This window comes from Rhincodon typus, chromosome 27, assembly GCF_021869965.1.
Source record: "Rhincodon typus isolate 14 chromosome 27, sRhiTyp1.1, whole genome shotgun sequence".
NCBI classification, from domain to species: domain Eukaryota; kingdom Metazoa; phylum Chordata; class Chondrichthyes; order Orectolobiformes; family Rhincodontidae; genus Rhincodon; species Rhincodon typus.
Window position 1 is genome coordinate 27,968,612 of NC_063358.1, and position 18,239 is coordinate 27,986,850.

The window sequence follows — 18,239 nt, forward strand, 5'->3', positions numbered from 1 at the left end:
GGCCAAGCCTCTCTGCTCCTATGATGCTGCTTGGCCTGCTGTGTTCATCCAGCCCTGCACCTTGTTGTCTCGGATTCTCCAGCATCTGCAGTTCCTACTATCTCTGATTCTATTTTGAGGAAAGCAGGGGAGCTCTCCCCAGTTGTTCTGGCCAATACTTGTCCCTCAACCAAAGCCATTAGATAACAGAATGCCTGGTCTATTACTCTGCAGTTTGTGGGATCTTGCTGTGTGAAAACTGGCTACTGTTAAAATTGTCAGTACACATCAGAAATATTTCGCTGGCTGTCAGGTATTTTGGAACACCTTGGGCACATTGAAAATGGGCAATAAGTGCAAGTCCTTTTTGTTCTTTTGCAGTGGGAATTCAAAACAAAATCAGAGCTTTTCAAGCATGTGCAACATCTTCAGCCTGTGGAGAAAGTGTCAGGTAAAATGTCAGCTGAATGGGTCTATTTCATTCATAACAGGTCCTAAAATAAACATTGCAGATGACAGCTATATTATTACTGTCACCCCTAAGTACACTTACAATACTTAAATGTCTCTTAAAATGACAGGGCTGGGATTTGTCCAAAAACCTCACTGTTTCTTGCATTACTGGAGTCAGCTATAAAGATGCTTTCCTCATTCATTTCAATTGTGTGTAATGGCACAATTATAATTAGGAAATGGATTAGACGTGTGATCCTAAATGGAACCGTTTTGTAACTAATAATCATTTTACAGCAATTCAACCAACCTTTCTAATATCCTTAAAAATCTCAGGATCATGCAGGGTATTCATTTTCAACTGTTGCCTTCAGGTGGCAGCACAGAACCACATTTTAATGAGAACGAAAATAAACTGTACACGTTAAAAGAATGATATCAGAGTGAGATTGATAAAAATGCTGATAATTCCCTCAAATAAAATACAGAATACTGGCAGAGGAGTGATCAAAAATGTAAGATCATTTCTCAGAATAAACGAATGCAATTAATCCAAAGGTAAGGGAGCTTTACCACAGTGTGGTAATTAATGATTAGTCCTCAAAACAAGGAAGTCCCCCAATGTGATAAAGGTATCAACTCAACAATATAATGTTGGCTGTGTACTACATCATCAAATCCTGCCATGATACCAAAGTATCTCTCGCTTTGGTCCAATAAACAAGAAGATTCCAGATCTCGCCAATGGGAGATCTGTAAAACTAATGTTCCAGCAGAGCTTGAATTTTCTGGCATTGTAACAACGCAGTTGTAGCTATTAAAGTAGAAAATTGCAAGTGGGCAGAGACTAGCTCCTATCCATCCCATGATTAATATAGTGGCCTGGCTTTTCAGTCAACAGTGAATGAACACACTAACTGCTCATTCCACTTCTAACTTCACATGAGCAACGGGCTGGATTTTATGAAGCTCATTGAGGCTGGAACAATGGCAGCTTGATGCACTTAATCCCCAGAGTCTCCTGGTGGCAGCAAAAACTCATCTGGTTAAACCAGACAGTGGAAGGAGATTGACATGGGATTCTCCAACGTTGGTGGCAAGAGTGTCAAGAGTGTAACAGTGAGTGTATATCTCTGTGTGTGTGTGTGTGTGTGTGTGTGTGTTTGTGTGTGTGTCTGTGTGTGTGACTTTTGTCCCTGGAGCATTAAAGGTTGAGGGGTGACCTTATAGAGGTTTATGAAGTCATGAGGGGCATGGATAAGATGAATAGTTAAAGACGTTTTCCAAGGGTAGGGGAGTCCAAAAGTAAAGAACATAGGTTTAAGGTGACAGGGGAAAGATTCAAAAAGGACAACTTTTTCACACAGAGGGTGGTTCTTATGTGGAATGAACTACACAGGAAGTGATTGGTGTAAGTACAGTTACAACATTTAAAAGACATTTGGACAGGTATGTGAATAGGAAAGGTTGAGAGAAATATGGGCCAAAAGCAAGCAAGTGGGACTAGTTTAGTTTTGGAAACTGGGTTGGCATGGGCGAGTTGGATCAAAGGGTCTGTTTCCATGCTGTATGACTTCATGACTCTATAAGCTCATAATTGACCTGTCCTGGTCCACATGTGACTCCAAATCCAACACAATGTTGCTGACTCTTAATGCCCCTGAAATGGCCTAACAAGCCACTCTGCAAAGTCCTCCTCACTACCAACTGGAAACTTCTGTGAAAATTGGGAGAGCTGTCCCACAGAGTACTCAAGCAACAGTTTGACACAGTCAAATCTTACAGACAATGTCCCAGGCATCACTGTCAACATCCCTGGGAATGTCCTGTACACATCGGCAGGGAAGACTTACCCAGCAATGTAGATGCCAGTCTTCAACCAATTTGATTCATTCCAAGAGGGGCAGGGTTGTAGTATACAGTTGGCAAGGAACTGAGCTGCAAGTCCTCAACATTGGCTCCATGAATTTTTATGGGCAAGGAACCTCATGCTGATTATCACGTATCGTCACACCTCAGCTGGATGAATCAATATTCCTCCATGTTAAATACCACTTGAACGAAGCATTTGAGGGTGGCAAAGGCACAAAATGTACTCTGTGTAGGAACCTCAATGTCCATCACCAAGTGCGGCTTGGCAGCACCGTGATTGACCCAGCTGGCCGGGTGCTAAAGGACATAGCTGTGAGACCAAATCTGTGACAAGTGATTAATGAATCAAGAAGAAGAAAAAATCTACTTGACCTTGGCCTCACTTGTTAGCTTGCCACAGTTGCATCTGTCCATGACAGAACTGATAGGAGTGACTACCCCTGGGGAGGTGCAATCCCACCTTCACAATGAGAATACTTCACATTGTGTGGTGTGGCATGACCATTGCGCTACATTTCAAACAGACCCAGCAACTCAACACTAGGCATCCATGAGACATTGTGGGCCACCAGTAGCAGCAGAATTGTTTTCAACCACAACCTGTAACACCAAGGTACAGCATATCCCCCACTTTACGATTACCATAAAGCCAAGGGATGATACCTGGTTCAATGGAGAGTGCAGGAGGGCATGTTAGGAGTAACACCAGGCATAGCTAAAACTGAGATGTTAAACTAGTGAAGTTGCAACACAGAACTACTTGCCTGCAAAACAGCATTAGCAACAAGTGACAGATTTTTTAAGATCATGCAATGAGTAGATCTAGTCTAAGGTCTGCAGTGCTGTCATATGCAGTTGTGAATGATAGTGGACAATTAAACAGCTAACAGGAAGAAGAAGCTCCCAAACATGGAGCCCAGCACAGTACAAAAGAAAAAGGCTGAAGCATTTGCAAGCATCTTCAACCTGAGGTGCTGATTGGGTGATCCCTCTTGGACAACTCCTGAGGTCCCCAGCATTGTAGATGCCAGTCTTCAACCAATTTGATTCATTCTACATGATTTCGATGAACAGCTGAAGGCACCTGACACTGCAAAGGCTTGAGCCTTTACAACATTCCAGCAAATATTGAAGACTGAAACACTGAAGACATGTTCCTGAACCAACCACACCCCAAACCAGTCTGTTTCAGTATGGCTACAACAATGGTATCTGCGACAATATAGAAAATTACCCAGGTATGGCCTGTCCAAAAAGGCAGGATAAATCCATATTGGCCAACTGCTGTCCTGTGAGAATACTCTCAAAGATTTTTAAAAAAATTCTCTCATGGGTTTTGGGCATGGGCCACCATCAGTAAAGTGATGGAAAGGTTCATCAAACAGTGCTATCAAGCAGTGCTTGCTCAGCAATAACCTGCTCACTTGGACTCATTTTAGGTTTCATCAGCTCCATGCAGATCCTGACCTCATTACAGCTTTGATATTCAAACCTGGATAAAAGAGCTGAATTCCAGAGGTGAGATAAAAGTGACTGCCCTTCACAACAAGGACTCAAGTGTGGTATCAAAGAGCTCGAGTAAAGCTGGAATCAATGGAAATCCAAAAGGGGAAACTCTCTGCTGTTGGAGACATACTAAACACACAGGACAATGGTTGTGGTTGTTGGAGGTCAGTCATCTCAGCTCCAGGATAGCTTTTCAGTGTAGTTTCCTAGGCCCAATCATCCTCACTGGATTCATCAATGACTTTGCATTACCATAAACTCAAACTGCGACTGTTCACTGATAATTGCAAAGTGTTCAGTCCAATTCATGACTCTTCAGATACTGAAGTCTGTGTAGCAAGACCAGAGCAACAGTCAGGCTTGGGCTGAGAAGTGGCATATAATATTCATATCACATGTGTGCCTGGTAATAATCATCTCCCCTGGTGTTAAATAGCATTACCATTGTAGAATTCCCTACCATTCACATCCTGCTGATTACCATTGACCAGAAACTGGAACGGTCATGATAAATATTTTGGTATTTCACCATGAAATTCACCAAAGATCATTAGACAGTATGTTTCAAACCCACAACCACTTCAATCTAGAAGGACAGGGCAACAGATATATGGAAACACCACTATCTGCAAGTTCCCCTCCAAGCCACACCATTCTGACTTGGGAATATATTGCCATTCTTTCACTGTCATTCGGTCAAAATCCTGGAATTCCTTTCCTGGGGACAATGTGCGTCACTGCAGCACATGGACTGCAGCGGTTCAAGAATGCAGCACACCACCTTCTCAAGGGAAGCTAGGGATGGGCAATAAATGCTGTCCAGCCAACAATGCCCATGTTTCATGAGTGAACAAAAAATTCATTTGAAAAGCAGATCAGCTTTTCACCAGGGTGATATCGGAGGGGACGGCAGGATTATTACATGAGGAGAGATTGGTTCGATGAGGCCTGTATTCACTAGAGTTTAGAAGAATGAAAGAAGATCTGATTGAATCATATAAAATTCTATCAGGGCTGGACAGATTAGATGCAGGGAGGATGTTTCTCCTTGTTGAGAAGTCGGGAACCACGGGTGTCAGGGTACAGGGTGGGTCATTTCGAACTGTAATGAAGAAACATTTTTTTATTCAGAACCTATGAAATTCACTGCCAAAGAAGGCTGAGGTTTAAGAAAGAGACTGATTTTTTAAAAAAGATATTAAAGGCATCACAGGGTATGAAGAGAAAGCAGGACTGTAGTGTTGAGATAGAGGGTCAGCTATGATCACATTGAATAGCAGGTCAGGCTTGAAGGTTTAGGGATGACCTACTCCTAATCTCTATGTCTAAAAAAACACCTCCTGTCTCCCCAAAGCCTGTCTGCATCTACAAGGCACAGGTCAGGTGCGTAATTGAATACTTTCTACTTGCCTGGACGAGTACAGCTCTGACAAATTTGAGAAGCTCAATGTGAGTGAAAAAAAAAGCCCATTTGATTGACATCCCACACTCGATCTTCATCATTCACTCTCTTCCCCAGTAGCACATGGTAGCAACAGTGTCTTTAGACAGTGCCTTCCAAAGCCACCACCTCAACTACCTAAATGACCAGGGGTATAAAAGCATGGGAAAGATACAATCTCCAAGTTCTGCTCCACGTCACACACTCTCCTGACTTGATTGACATTCCTCCACCATCTCCAAGTCACAAAGCTGGGACTCCCCTCCTAACAACACAGTATTTACAACACAAGGATGGCAGCTGTTTCAGATGGGGTTTCACCACTGCCCTCATGAGGACAGTTAGGCACGGAGACCAAGAGATGCATGAAAGTATTAGAAGAAATTATGGATAGATTTCATGCAACATGAACTTTCAACATCATCAGAAGATTGACAGGTAAAAGAATGAGTTAATTTTTTACATCACTGTTTCACACAAATTTTAGGAGCTAAAGAACACCTCAAAGTGAGAACTGTCAGGGCCAGGAATGGAACATTCCTTTATTTGAATCATAAGATGGTTACGGTGGCAGGGTAGGAAGTGTTTGGGCTCTGTGCCCGTATGCTCCTGCTCGGCCGCATTCTTCTTTGTTTACTTTCGTCATTTCTTCACTCCTCTTTTGTATTAAAGTTCACTTTTTCTTCTTTTCTGTGGCCTGCAGTGGAGGAGGCCAGTTACAAGGGCCGTTGTGGCGGTGACAGCAGCATGGCGGACCTGGATGTTCATTGTTTGTGGCCGTGGCTTTATCGACACTTGTCTACCAATGGGTCTGGTCCATTTCTCCTGGCGGCAGTGTGGTGATTTCAGCGGAGGCAGCATGGTGATTCCGGTTCGTTCCTCATGGCCATGGCGGCAATGTGGCGGCTTCAAATGGCGAGTGAAATGGCGATGGCTTGAGTGATCTCTTCAGCATCGGGTGTGTCCAGTCTGTCCCTCCTTGCAATGGCAGCGATGCAATAGCGTCAGTGTCAGCTTTGGTGATGGCAGCGTGGGGGGTCTGGTCCAGAAATCCTACCTTTGGCAGCCTCAGGGGTGGCTTCGGCCACATAACCACAGGAGTGGAGGAAGGAACAAAACTTGAACTTTGTCTCAACTTTTTCTTCTTATAATTTCTGTAATTAAAATGATGCCAAGTTGTGGCGACTTATACACATCTTTTGTGTTTAGCTTCATGTAGAGACTTTTTTTTCCATAAACAGTGCGTCCCTTGCAATCATGTGTCCACTTCCACTGTCCAGTAACTAGTCTGTCATTGCAAGGCCAAAGTTGGTAACAAAGTAACCAGCTCTGATGAAGAGTCGTCTCGACCCAAACAATAGTTTGCTCTCTCTCCATGGATACCGCTTGACCCGCTGCAATTTCCAGCATTTTTTGTTTTCATGACAAAGTAAACCTTTTGTTACAGGAATTGGATGAATTTTTAAAAACTCTATGAACACTGGATACTGCATTGAATGCAAAAGCAATAGATAGGGGAAGCACATTATTATTAATAAGTTCTGTTCTACCCCACTCAATTGTTTGATATGAAGCATCAAATGTTCAGGGAAACCGTAGAGAAGCACAAGTGCAGTCCATTTCATTGTCTTCCCTAATCATTGATGAAGGAACATACTGCACAGTTGGAAAAGTCAAAAAATATTTCTCAAGTCGCTAGTTTTTATCCAGTGAACCAAAATAAGGACAATGGTTTGACTTTTCACTTGAACCATGACCAACAGCAATACAATGTTGGTAGTATCAGATGAAGCAGCACAGAATTCACTTCCATTTTAAATGCATCAGTTTTATGCAAAAGCCACTTAAGCCTGTATGGTATACACAGGTTGACAATTCAATGTTTCTAGATCAGGCCTTTTCCAAAAGCCAGTCAAAGTTGTAATTTCAACCAATCATGCTGGTCCAGGAGCACTAGTCAATTGTTAAGCACTTTTGAAATGCTTTTCATTTGAAAAGATATTGAATTTATTAAGAAACTGCCTGGATTACACTAACTAAGCTATTAAAAATCATTTTCAATGACTTAAAATCAGGTTATTTGCAGTTGGAGGACTGCTGCACTTACTTATTAAAACAATTTAATTCTGCTGATAAGGTTTCTTTCCACTGTATTAATAAAATTACACCAAGTTATCAAAGTATTAGGATCATATCTTAAATGGAAAGAAGGAAAAAGAAACAATTAGGTTTTGTTACACTGACCAATTGTGCTGAGTCATGAAATAATGCATTTGAGATTACGCAAATTAATTTTAGTGCACTCTTAAATCTATGACCTAATCAACACAATTTAAAGTATATTTTAAGTGAAATTTTCCAAACTGGAAACCCAGAGAATTTATTCACATCTGCCACTATGTAGCTATCCATCTGCAGGAAGCACTGGAGCATTGGACTCAGTACAATCTTGATCTTTATAGTGTGACAATATTATGGCTTTACAAAGTGTATTTTATCCTTTTTTTTGTGAAGAAAGGTTTTGTTTAAAGTTGGAGCAATACAGGCGGCCTGAATGGGTGGGGTCAAGCTCCCAAAGAACCAGAATTTTTAGTCTTAGCTTTCAGTAGCAGTTGCTGGGATCTTTAAGTCAGATGTGGAAGCTCTTATTCCTCTCTCTGTTACAGCTAAAAGCTGGGTTCTCTTCCTGCTGTTAGAATTGCATGTGAGACAATCTATTTTACTGCATTTGCCTTTGCCAAAGGACTGTTTATAAGATGTTACCATATCGGAACAGTTAATTAGTAATAGTTAAGAGATGTGTTATTTTGTTAAGCATTTCAATAGAGTTCAGTGAAACCAAATCTTTTTATTTTGTCTGTATTTTAACTGTAGTGTATAAATAAAATGTGCTTGCTTAAAGTCGAGTAATGTGACCAATCGAAGTTTATCTGCAACTCAACACCTTGCACTTACCTTTAAAAGAAAAGTTAGGGTCTTGGCTATCTTCTTAATATATTTTGAGAGGGTTTGGTCCGGTCCATAACAACGACCATCTCCAAATGCAGAGTGTTAATGCAATCTCAAGTGAAAACCTTAGTTGTGATTCCTGTCCATACTCCAGGGAGACATTGAGGACCACAGTACCACCCCATATTCCCTGCTGAGTTCTGATAACTTTGCCATCCCAGACAACGACAATAATTATATAAATGAAAGCTTCCCTACAAACCATGCATCTTTTGTTTCTGAATTGGATGTGTATCTCTGAGGTGCCATTCTTATGAAACAGTCATGGCATGTGTTTACATCTTGACTATATGACATGTTTCTGGAATGAATGTTACAAAACCCAACAAGCAAAAAAGCATGACCACACAGCCCATTGTATTAATCTTACTTTGAGCGACCCGGCTCACTGCTGCCTCCCGCACCCGACAGCTTTGGATAGGTCTCATGCCGAGAAGCTCCTTTGGGTGACATTTTCGGGCTTGCGTCAGAGTCTCCACTTTCGTCATCGCCCATTGCTTTGATGTAGCTGCCACTGCGCATTCTCCGACAAGGGATTTCACCATCCTTGTTCACTCCTGGATAGCCACCACCCCATTCATCCTGGGGCACCTGAACAATCAATACAAAACAGAACAGATGAAGGAGTTAAACCAAACACTGTGATGAATATTTCTGACTGAAAGAATATGTCTTTATGGAGCAATATGGGCACATCTTCCCATTTCTTCTTGACAAGTTGTTTTTCATTACACGACAAATTATACTTGTGTGTTATTTTAGCAACTTGAGTGCCTTTTTGAAAAGGTATGTAGATAGAACATTGTTAAGTTTTGTAACAAGGACACAGATAAAGCTCTCAGTCTGGCTTTGGAAAAGATGCCAATATTTCTGCCCTCAATCAGCGAGAGGAAATACCATTGCAATAGGGAAACATTGTCATTTGTGGGATGTAAGCTTTTATAATTTTAACAGCCTGTTGATGCCCTGTCAGTGGGGCATTGCTCTCTGCTCTGTAGATTATCTGAACATATGTTGCCTTCCTTCATTGTCACTACACTAAAATATTAAAATTCTTCACTAGTAGCATAATGGGGCCATTTTCACCTTAAACAGTGCAGCACTTCTAGATGGTCCACCATCTTCTTCTCAAGGCTAAATACAGTTGGTCAGTAAATTGTAACCTTGCCAGCAGATGCTACATTCCAAGAACGCATTATTTAGAAACAAAAATGGCTTTTTAAACCCTCTTATTATTGAAAACTCTTTATTTTTTAAATCCTGTTTAAATCTTTAGAAACTAACTTTAGCCGTGATCTCATTGCTGTTGCAAGTGAGCCAAGTCCGTCAGAACCAATTTATATATATCAGGAATCGACACAAGCCCAGAATAGTAATCCTTGAAAATAAGGATCTAATTAATCAGCATTAAACCAGTGTTTCTGTTTCTCATTCCAGTTCAGCGTATAGTTCTCAAAAGCAGAATGCTGAAAAATATACACACATCAATCCAATGCAGATCTACCCTACAATTATCCAAGTGATTTCAATACACCCAGATGTTTCATAGCTAAACACAATTCAACTATATGCAATTTTCAAGTGCCTGTCCATTCACTTGTCTGTTCTATTGCTCCTTGTTCAGAAAATAAACTTTGTTATCAGAGATGCAAAGGCATTTATAAGAAAATTCCATATGTTAAGGAGGAGATAGCGGTGTTGTGTTAGTGTCACTAGCCTAGCAATCCAGAGGCTCAGGCTAAAGCTTTGGAAACTGAGTTCAAATCCTAACATGGCTTTTGGCAGAATTTATATTCAATTAGTAAATCTGAAATGTAAAGCTTGTCTCATTAACGATGACCATAACAACCAGCGTCAACTGCTGTAAAGATCCATTTGCCTCATGCCCTTGAAGGAAGGGAATCTACCAATTATCCTACTTGTGGCTCCAAATGTGGTTGACACTTGACTCTTAATATCAACTGTGTTCAAGGGCAAATAATAATAGTGACAAATGAGGACATCACAGTAACGCTCATATCCCATGAAAAAGAATAAAGTTACACACTGATTACATGAGAGGCAACAAGGTGCAGAGCTGGATGAACACAGCAGGCCAAGCAGCATCATAGGAGCAGAAAGGCTGACGTTTCGGGCCTAGACCCTTCATCAGAAACATATTTGATTAAGTCAGAAGTCCTGACGAAGGAGCAGTGCTCAGAAAGCTTGTGATTTCAAATAAACCTGTTGGACTATAATCTGGTGTCATGTGACTTCTGACTTTGTCCACCCCAGTCCAACACCAGTGCCTCCACAACATGTTTGACTGGTTCTGCTTTTCAAACACTGTTGGTTTGCCTCAGCTGCTGGTGATCTACCCCTGAATCAGAAGACTGGGTTCAATTGTGGGTAGGAACTTGATTATATGATCTAGGCTGCCACTTCTGTGCAGTAATAAAAATGTGCTATACTGTCAGATACATGCACTTTCAATTGTAATTATGTTGGTGAAACAAAAATACTGCAAATGAAAAAGACACAGCAAAATAAATACAAAAGAATATCACAATGTTCTGAATTTTATAGGCAACTTTGTTTTTTTTGACACAAGCACCTTTATATTGTAGCTGGCTTGAAAAACATCTATTTAGGTTTTCATTTAGTGTTATTAAGAGGAACATTTGCTTCCAAATGCTGAATTTAGATTTCTACTTCTGCTGCTGCCCATTCAGGGTGTTGTGGCAACGTCTTCAGAAAGGAATTCAAATTAAAAGGCAATAAAAGCTTAGGTTATGAAGCCGGAATTGTCTCAATATGTTTGTTCAATCGATCACCGTTGATTGATAAGATCACAGCAGCAATTGTCACACTGCAGATATTCAAGCTGACTGTGGGCTGATTTACTGCAGGCACTTTTCAACAGAAATCACTGTGGGTTAGACTTTCCTGCAAGCATCTTATTTTCATACTAAGATTGATAATGGCTTTACTTGTACAGTATGTGTCTCCATATTTTAGAAAGATGTGAATGCATTGGAAGCAGTTCAGAGAAGGTTTACTAGACTAATGCCTGAGTAAGTGGGTTGGCTTACAGAGAGAGAGAACAACCTTGTATTCACTCGAGTAAAAGGTGATTTGTTTGGAAAATAAAAGATCCTTGTGGCTCTTGAGAGGGTGGGTTTGGAAACGATGTTTCTCTTGTGGGGGATTCAGAACTAGCGGTCACTTCTTAAACTAAATGTTATCCATTCAAGACAAAGATAATAAGCTTTTTGTTCACAAAAAGGTTCATAAGTCTTTGGCAACAACAACAGAAATTGCTGGAAAAGCTCAGCAGGTCTGGTGGCCTTTCCTCGAGGAAGGAAGGGCCATCGGACCAAAACTTTAACTCTGATTTCTCTTCACAGATGCTGCCAGACCTCCTTTTGTTCCTGATTTACAACATCTTCTTTTGGTTTTTAGTCACAAGTCTTTGGATCTCTCTTCCACCAGAGGAAGTGGAAGCAGAGTCTCTGCGTACTTTTAAGGTGAAAGTAAATAGATTCTTGACAAACAAGGTGGAGAAAGGTGATCAGTGTGGGTGGGAGTATCGAGTATTCATGTCAGCCAGGATGTTACTGAAGGGTGGAGTAGGCTCAAAGTGCCAAGTGGGCTTGCTTCTGCTCCTAATGTATACGTTTGTATGTTCACCATTCTGGTAGAAGTCTTGCACTTTTTAACTGCAAACGTTAACATCTTACATTTATGTAGCACTTTGTACACAGCAAAATATCCTTAGGAGCATTTTCAAAGAAAATCTGACCATATGCCTTACAAAAAGAGATATTAAGACAGTTGACCAATAGCTTGGGCAAACATTTAGGACTTTAAGAATGGTTTAAAGGAAAGGAGAGAGTTGGAATGCTGGCAACATTTAGGAGAGGAATTCTCAGACTTGGCGTTTATCCAGCAGAAGGGTGCTGACACCATTAGTGATGAAGGATGTATTAGAGGTCAGCATTTGCAGAGGGTAGATACCTTGGAGGGTTGTAAGTCTGGGGAATGTTACAGAGGTAGGTTTGTTAAGACCATGCAAGACATTGAGCACAAGGAGGGGGGGATTCTAGAACTGAAGCATTACCGTATCTGAAGGTCACAGAATACAGGATTTACTGATTAATGGGATTTAATTCATTAGGATTGTACATGAGTTCAAGCTTATGACATGGATGATGACAGACCAGCCAGGACTAATCAATTCTGAAAATAATACGTCAACAGTGAGGGATTCAACAGCAGATGGGCTCAGGCAGGGACACAGACAAGTGATGTTACAGAGGGTAAAAGTAGGTGATCTCAGTGATGATGGGGATTTGGGGCTGAATTTTAAGATGGCAGCAAGCTTTCCCCAATTGAAGAGAGAATAAGGATTGCAACTCCACCTGATGTCAGCATCCCACAATGTTTAACACTTCGAGGGCTGTTAATGAGCTGGAGGTAGGATCTCTGCCTCTCACTCAGGAGGAGGTCCAGCCTCAGAGAGTTGCTAGTCGATCCTACTGTCCCAGGGTCACCAGTAAGAATGGCACCCACTGCTGGAAGCTATCTTCAGTTCAGGTTCAAATTCAGGAGCAAGACAGGAAGTGGGGGCATGCTTTGGGGAGGTAGGGGTTGGTTGGTAGACAAGTGTTGAACATTGTAAGGAGGCCAGTATTATAGGATGATCTCTCCCCTCCCTACTTCCAGTCAGAGGACCATGCAGAGTGATGTAACATGCTTCCCCTCAGTTCGTGACTCCTCCTGTTGACTGAAAACTGTGGCAGTAAGTGGCACTTAATTGGTCAATAAAGGGCCACAATTGGAGCAGGAAGGCCTATGCACACCGTCCACAATGTTGCACACAGGTTAGGGTAGGTGAGATGGCCTGCTAACTGACCAGCAAAAGGCCATAACATGGCATCTGAAACTCTCTGAAGGGTTAACGAGGTTTCAAACTGTCTGGTTCAGCATCAGGCAATGGCCGGGGAAGGGAGTGGAGCCACTGCCTCGAGGACAAAGTTGTGGCGGGGTCTGAGGGCAATTACTTCTGTCTTCCCAGTATTTAATTGGAGGAAATTTCTGCTCATCTTATCCTATACACAAACAAGCAGTAGACCAGTCTGAGGCAGTGGAGGGGTTGATAGTGTGTGTGGGGAGATAGAGCTGTGAATCATTAGCGTACATGTGGAATGCGATGCTAAGTTTCAGATGACTTTGCTGAGAGGCATCTATAATGGTGTGATACAATTACAAGATTTAAAACGCACCTGCATGGGTATATGAATAGGAAGGGTTTAGAGGGATATCAGCCAAATGCTGGAAAATAGGGCTAGGTCAGATTGGGATGTCTGGTCGGCGTGGACAAGTTGGACCAAAGGGTCTGTTTCTGCGCTATATGACTCTAACTCTATGGTGGGAAGTGAAGCCATTGCAGGTGATTCTCTAGTTAACAGCTGGATAGATAAGAGAAAGAGACAAAAGAACATAAGAAATAGGAGCAGGAGTAGGCCATTCAACCCCTCAAAACCTGCCTCACTTCTATAGGATCATAGCTAACCTACCTCAGGCCCCAAATCATCTTTTGTGACTGTTCCTCACAGCCCTCAACTCCTCAATTTTAAAATGCCTACCATTCCTCTTTAAATACTTTCAGTGATCTAGCCTCCATAACTTTCTGGGGTGGAGAATGCCTGACATTCACCACACTCTGGGAGAAGAAATCCCTTCACGTCTCAGTTTTAAAGATGTGTGTCTCTATTCTGTAATAATGTCCCCTAGTTTGAAATTCCTCCGCGAGTGGAAATATCTTCTCAACATCTACCCTTTCAAACCTCCTCAGAATCTTATATGTTTCAACGGGATCACCTCTTATTCACTAAGCTCTAAGGAATAAAGGCCTAACCCGTTTAGCCATTCTTTAAAAGTCAACACCTTCATGCCATGAATCAGCTGAATGAATCTCTTTTCAAACTGCCTCCAATGTCAGCATATTTTTTTTCAAATAAAGGGACTAAAAATGTACACAGTAATCCAGGCAAGTCATCACCGACACCTTCCGGGTACCTGGGTTCGAATCCTGCCATGGCGGATGGTGGAATTTGAATTCAATAAACATCTGGAATTAAGAACCAAATGATGACCATGACTCCATTGTCAATTGTCAGAAAAACCCATCTGGTTCACTAGTGTCCTTTAGGGAAGGAAACTGCCATCCTTACCTGGTCTGGCCTACATGCGACTCCAGACCCACAGCAATGTGGTTGACTCTTAACTACAATTAGGGATGGGCAATCAAAACTGCCTAGCCAGCAATGCACTCATCCCGTGAATGAATAAAGAAAAGAATGTTTGTTTTATTTCCCTGTCACACAATGTTGCAGCAATTGTCCAGCCCTTAGTACCAGTCAACTTGTCTGGTATAATTTGCTGCTGTTTGCATCCAGATCCAGATACTGTGCGTTGCCTATTTGTATAATTCCCTGCAGCTTGGCCTTATGTTTTCTCATGATCTCTGTAATCCACCATCTGTCCAAAAGGCTTCTTACTGGAGTTCCAGCTGCAAGCATTTATTGACCATGCAGGTGATCGAAATCACTGCTCCTCAGTGACACATGAAATGGAATGCTGACCAACAAAAATATTCCAAGGTGTGTGGTTGGCAGGTGTTCCCAATTTGAGGATCCAACTTTTCAATTATTAGTTAAACATATACAGTCCAAAAATTACAGAAATTAGAAAGCTAACACAGAGCACTGCATGGACAGCTCTCCAAGCCTGTTGGCTGATCTTTAATGAGAGAGTGTAGGTGCCAGCATTTACAGTCACTACGTGAGACTTCAAGAATTGAGTTAATATAGCAGGCAGCAGCAAAGAGGCATCAAAGTCAAAAATGCATAGCTTTGATATGAAAACTCATACAAGATATTAAATTTATGAATGTGCAATACAGCCCATAATCTACAGTTTTACAAACTTCAATTGAGTTGAATCTAGAAATTGCTGCTTGTGGCATTTATTAAATGAAAATTTAACGCATTCATATGACATTCCTCTATCTTCTATATTTGTGAATCTTAAATGGGTTAAGGCCTACATTAAAATTGCAGAAAGTGTCACATTGCTAAAATGAGGTGAATGCTCATTTACTGCATTCGCAGAAAGTTCTTGTGCTATATTCGAGAAACACAGAAATACATTGATATCACATGTTGTTTGACTCTTCTGTAATACGTCTACCATGCTCTAAACCTGCTTGGTTTGGTATGAGCATTCCTTTGCCTGAATCAGAAGGTTAGAGGTTCAAGTCCCACTGCAGTACCTAAGCAAATGATTTAGGCTAACATTGCAGTATAACGCTGGTCTGTCAGAAGCACTATCCCTCAGATGAGAGAAACTGAGGCATCTGTCTCCCTGTTTGTGTTGGGTGCAAAAGTATCTTTCACACTCTTTAGAAGATGGACAGTGCTCTTGGGCATACATCCCTCAACTGAACTTGTTGTTCATCACATTTCATTTTGTGAGACCTTGTTGCGACGAAATTAGCTGCCACTTTGGACGACAAAACAGAAGTAAACCATTTGTTGTGAAGCATCTCGAATTGTTCTGAATCCACAAAGAGGGTTTTACATCTAACTACGTTCCCTCTAAGTTTTGAAGGTAGTTTGGCACAAGGTATATTTTAACCGGGCTCAGAATCTTACAGTACAGGAAGTGACCATTTGACTCCCTCATGACCATGCATTGCAAGAGTGATTGAATTAGTCCAACTACTCCGCTCTTGTCCCAGATCCCTGTGAATCTAACCATTCAAGTTAATGCTCACTACCTTTCTGCTTCAATAGTCACAGAGCAGAACAGGTAACAAAGAACACTGGGGCACTGCTTTAAATAACATGCTCCTTGGGCACCATGTCATGAGACTATGTTATAGCTGAGACAGCAGTACCACAGTCTGGCAGAGATGGTAGTATAGTGACATTGGGTAATTATCCACAAGCTAAGGCTAATGCTATAATGACACAGGTTCAAGCTTCCCCATGGTGGAATTACAAACTCAATGAAAAAAAATTTGGAACGGTATGTTAATTTCATGGTCACCGTCACTGATCATCATCGTCATAAAAACCTAAATCCAAAAGAACTGCGGATGTTAGGAATCAGAAACAAAAACAAAATTACTGGAAAAACTCAGCAGGTCTGGCAGGATCTGTAGAGAGAAAGCAGAGTTAACGTTTTGGGTCCAATGACCTTTCCTCAGAATAGACACGTTCTGAAGAAGGATCACTGGAGTCGAAACACTAATTCCGCTTTCTCTCCGCAGATGCTGCCAGACCTGCTGAGTTTTTATAGCAATCTCTGGTTTTGTTTGTGTTGTAACTAATGTCCTTTAGGAAGGAAATCTGCCACTCTCACCTGGCAGTCCTATATGTGATTGCAGATCAGCAGCACTGTGGTCAACTCTTAACTGCCCTCTGAAATGATTTAGCAAGCCACTCCGGTCAAGGGTAATTAGGGATGGGCAACAAACTGGTCCTGACAACAACACCCAACATCCATGAAATAATAAGTTAACAGGCCCTTTTGTAAACGTCAGGCTAGTAGCCATATCAATGTAGATCACCTTCTGTTCTTTCTTTATATTTATACTTTTGCTTATATAAATGATCTAACTGTGTAAAACCTTTAGAAACTACAACTACTGCATGCCCTTTATTCACAGTTCTTGTGTGGTAAATAAATCCGATATTGTTTCTCTTTGTTAAACCCATGGTGGCTATCATTTACTATTCTCTGAGGTTTTAAACACACTGATTTTGAAATTTGGGTTTGCAGAGTTTGCCACAACTGATTCGTAAACTAACTTGTCTGCTGATACTTAGTTTATCTTTTTGTCCTTTGGGGAGTGATTAGCTACCCTCCAGGTGCTCATCTGAGAAAGTTGAGGAATTATATCCAAGCTGCAGACTCCTTTCATTGTGAGTTAGAACATATTCCATGACGAACTAATGGTTTATCTGCCAAGTTCAGCAAACTGTTTTTGGAACCACATCCTTTTCTACATTTACCTCAAACGGATATCACCTCTATTTTCATCTGACACATTTACCTTCTTAGTTTCATTATGATTTGTAAACATAAATGCTCAGCTAAAATCGTCAAGCTAAGAGTCGTATCCCAAAGCAAACTGTATGCTCCCTTTTGATATTTCTTTAACACATTAGATGTCAAAATCACTAATTTCTTTTATTTTAATCTGTTATCCTTTTTGGGTTCCAATACTGAATTGCATTATACTGAGGAACCACTCAGAACCTTTGGAAATTTTATCAAATTTAATGAAGGAGATCTAAGTCAAAATCAAACCTGACCATTTGGAATCCATATATAACATTTTCAGAACACACAAGAATATTAATCAGAAATGCAGCTGTGATGGCTGTGTATATATACTTAATGAGTGGGATTCAATTCCATCTCCTGGTAAATTGGCAATGCGAACCCGCTATCTTCCTACTTCTGCCCTGATTAAATCTTGAGTGGGAAAGCTGTGGATAGTCTTCCTCTCCTGCTGCTACTAAATCATTCAACCAGCAGTCACGGCTGGAAGCCTGAAAACCAAGCACTGTTGAGGTAATGTGCTGGTTCCCAGTGGGAGGGGATGCGGGTGGGGGGGGGGACACTCTTCAAAGGCACGAGTCACCTGGAATGTGGGGCCTGCTGTGAAGCAACACCATCCTCCTGCTGTCGCTCAGGGGCAGGGAGAGAAATCAAGGGTGCTGACCCAAGCACAGTGAGCCCTGACCCCGAGCACAGTGAGCCCTGACCCCGAGCACAGTGAGCCCTGAGCCTGACCCCGAGCACAGTGAGCCCTGACCCCGAGCACAGTGAGCCCTGACCCTGTCCCCGAGCACAGTGAGCCCTCAGCCTGTCCCCGAGCACAGTGAGCCCTGACCCTGTCCCCGAGCACAGTGAGCCCTGACCC

General features: G+C 41.6%; 1 protein-coding gene across 1 annotated transcript in view; it reads right to left on the bottom strand.

Annotated features, from left to right (window-relative positions):
* Positions 1–18,239, bottom strand: part of LOC109927146 (disks large-associated protein 2) — a 127,658-nt gene that overhangs the window by 76,537 nt on the left and 32,882 nt on the right. Inside the window, exons 2-3 of the mRNA XM_048612953.1 lie at positions 8,631–8,851; positions 6,309–6,405 (exon numbers count right to left, since the gene is read on the bottom strand). Coding sequence (XP_048468910.1) covers positions 6,309–6,405; positions 8,631–8,851 — 318 coding nt within the window. The remainder of the gene's footprint in view (positions 1–6,308; positions 6,406–8,630; positions 8,852–18,239) is intronic.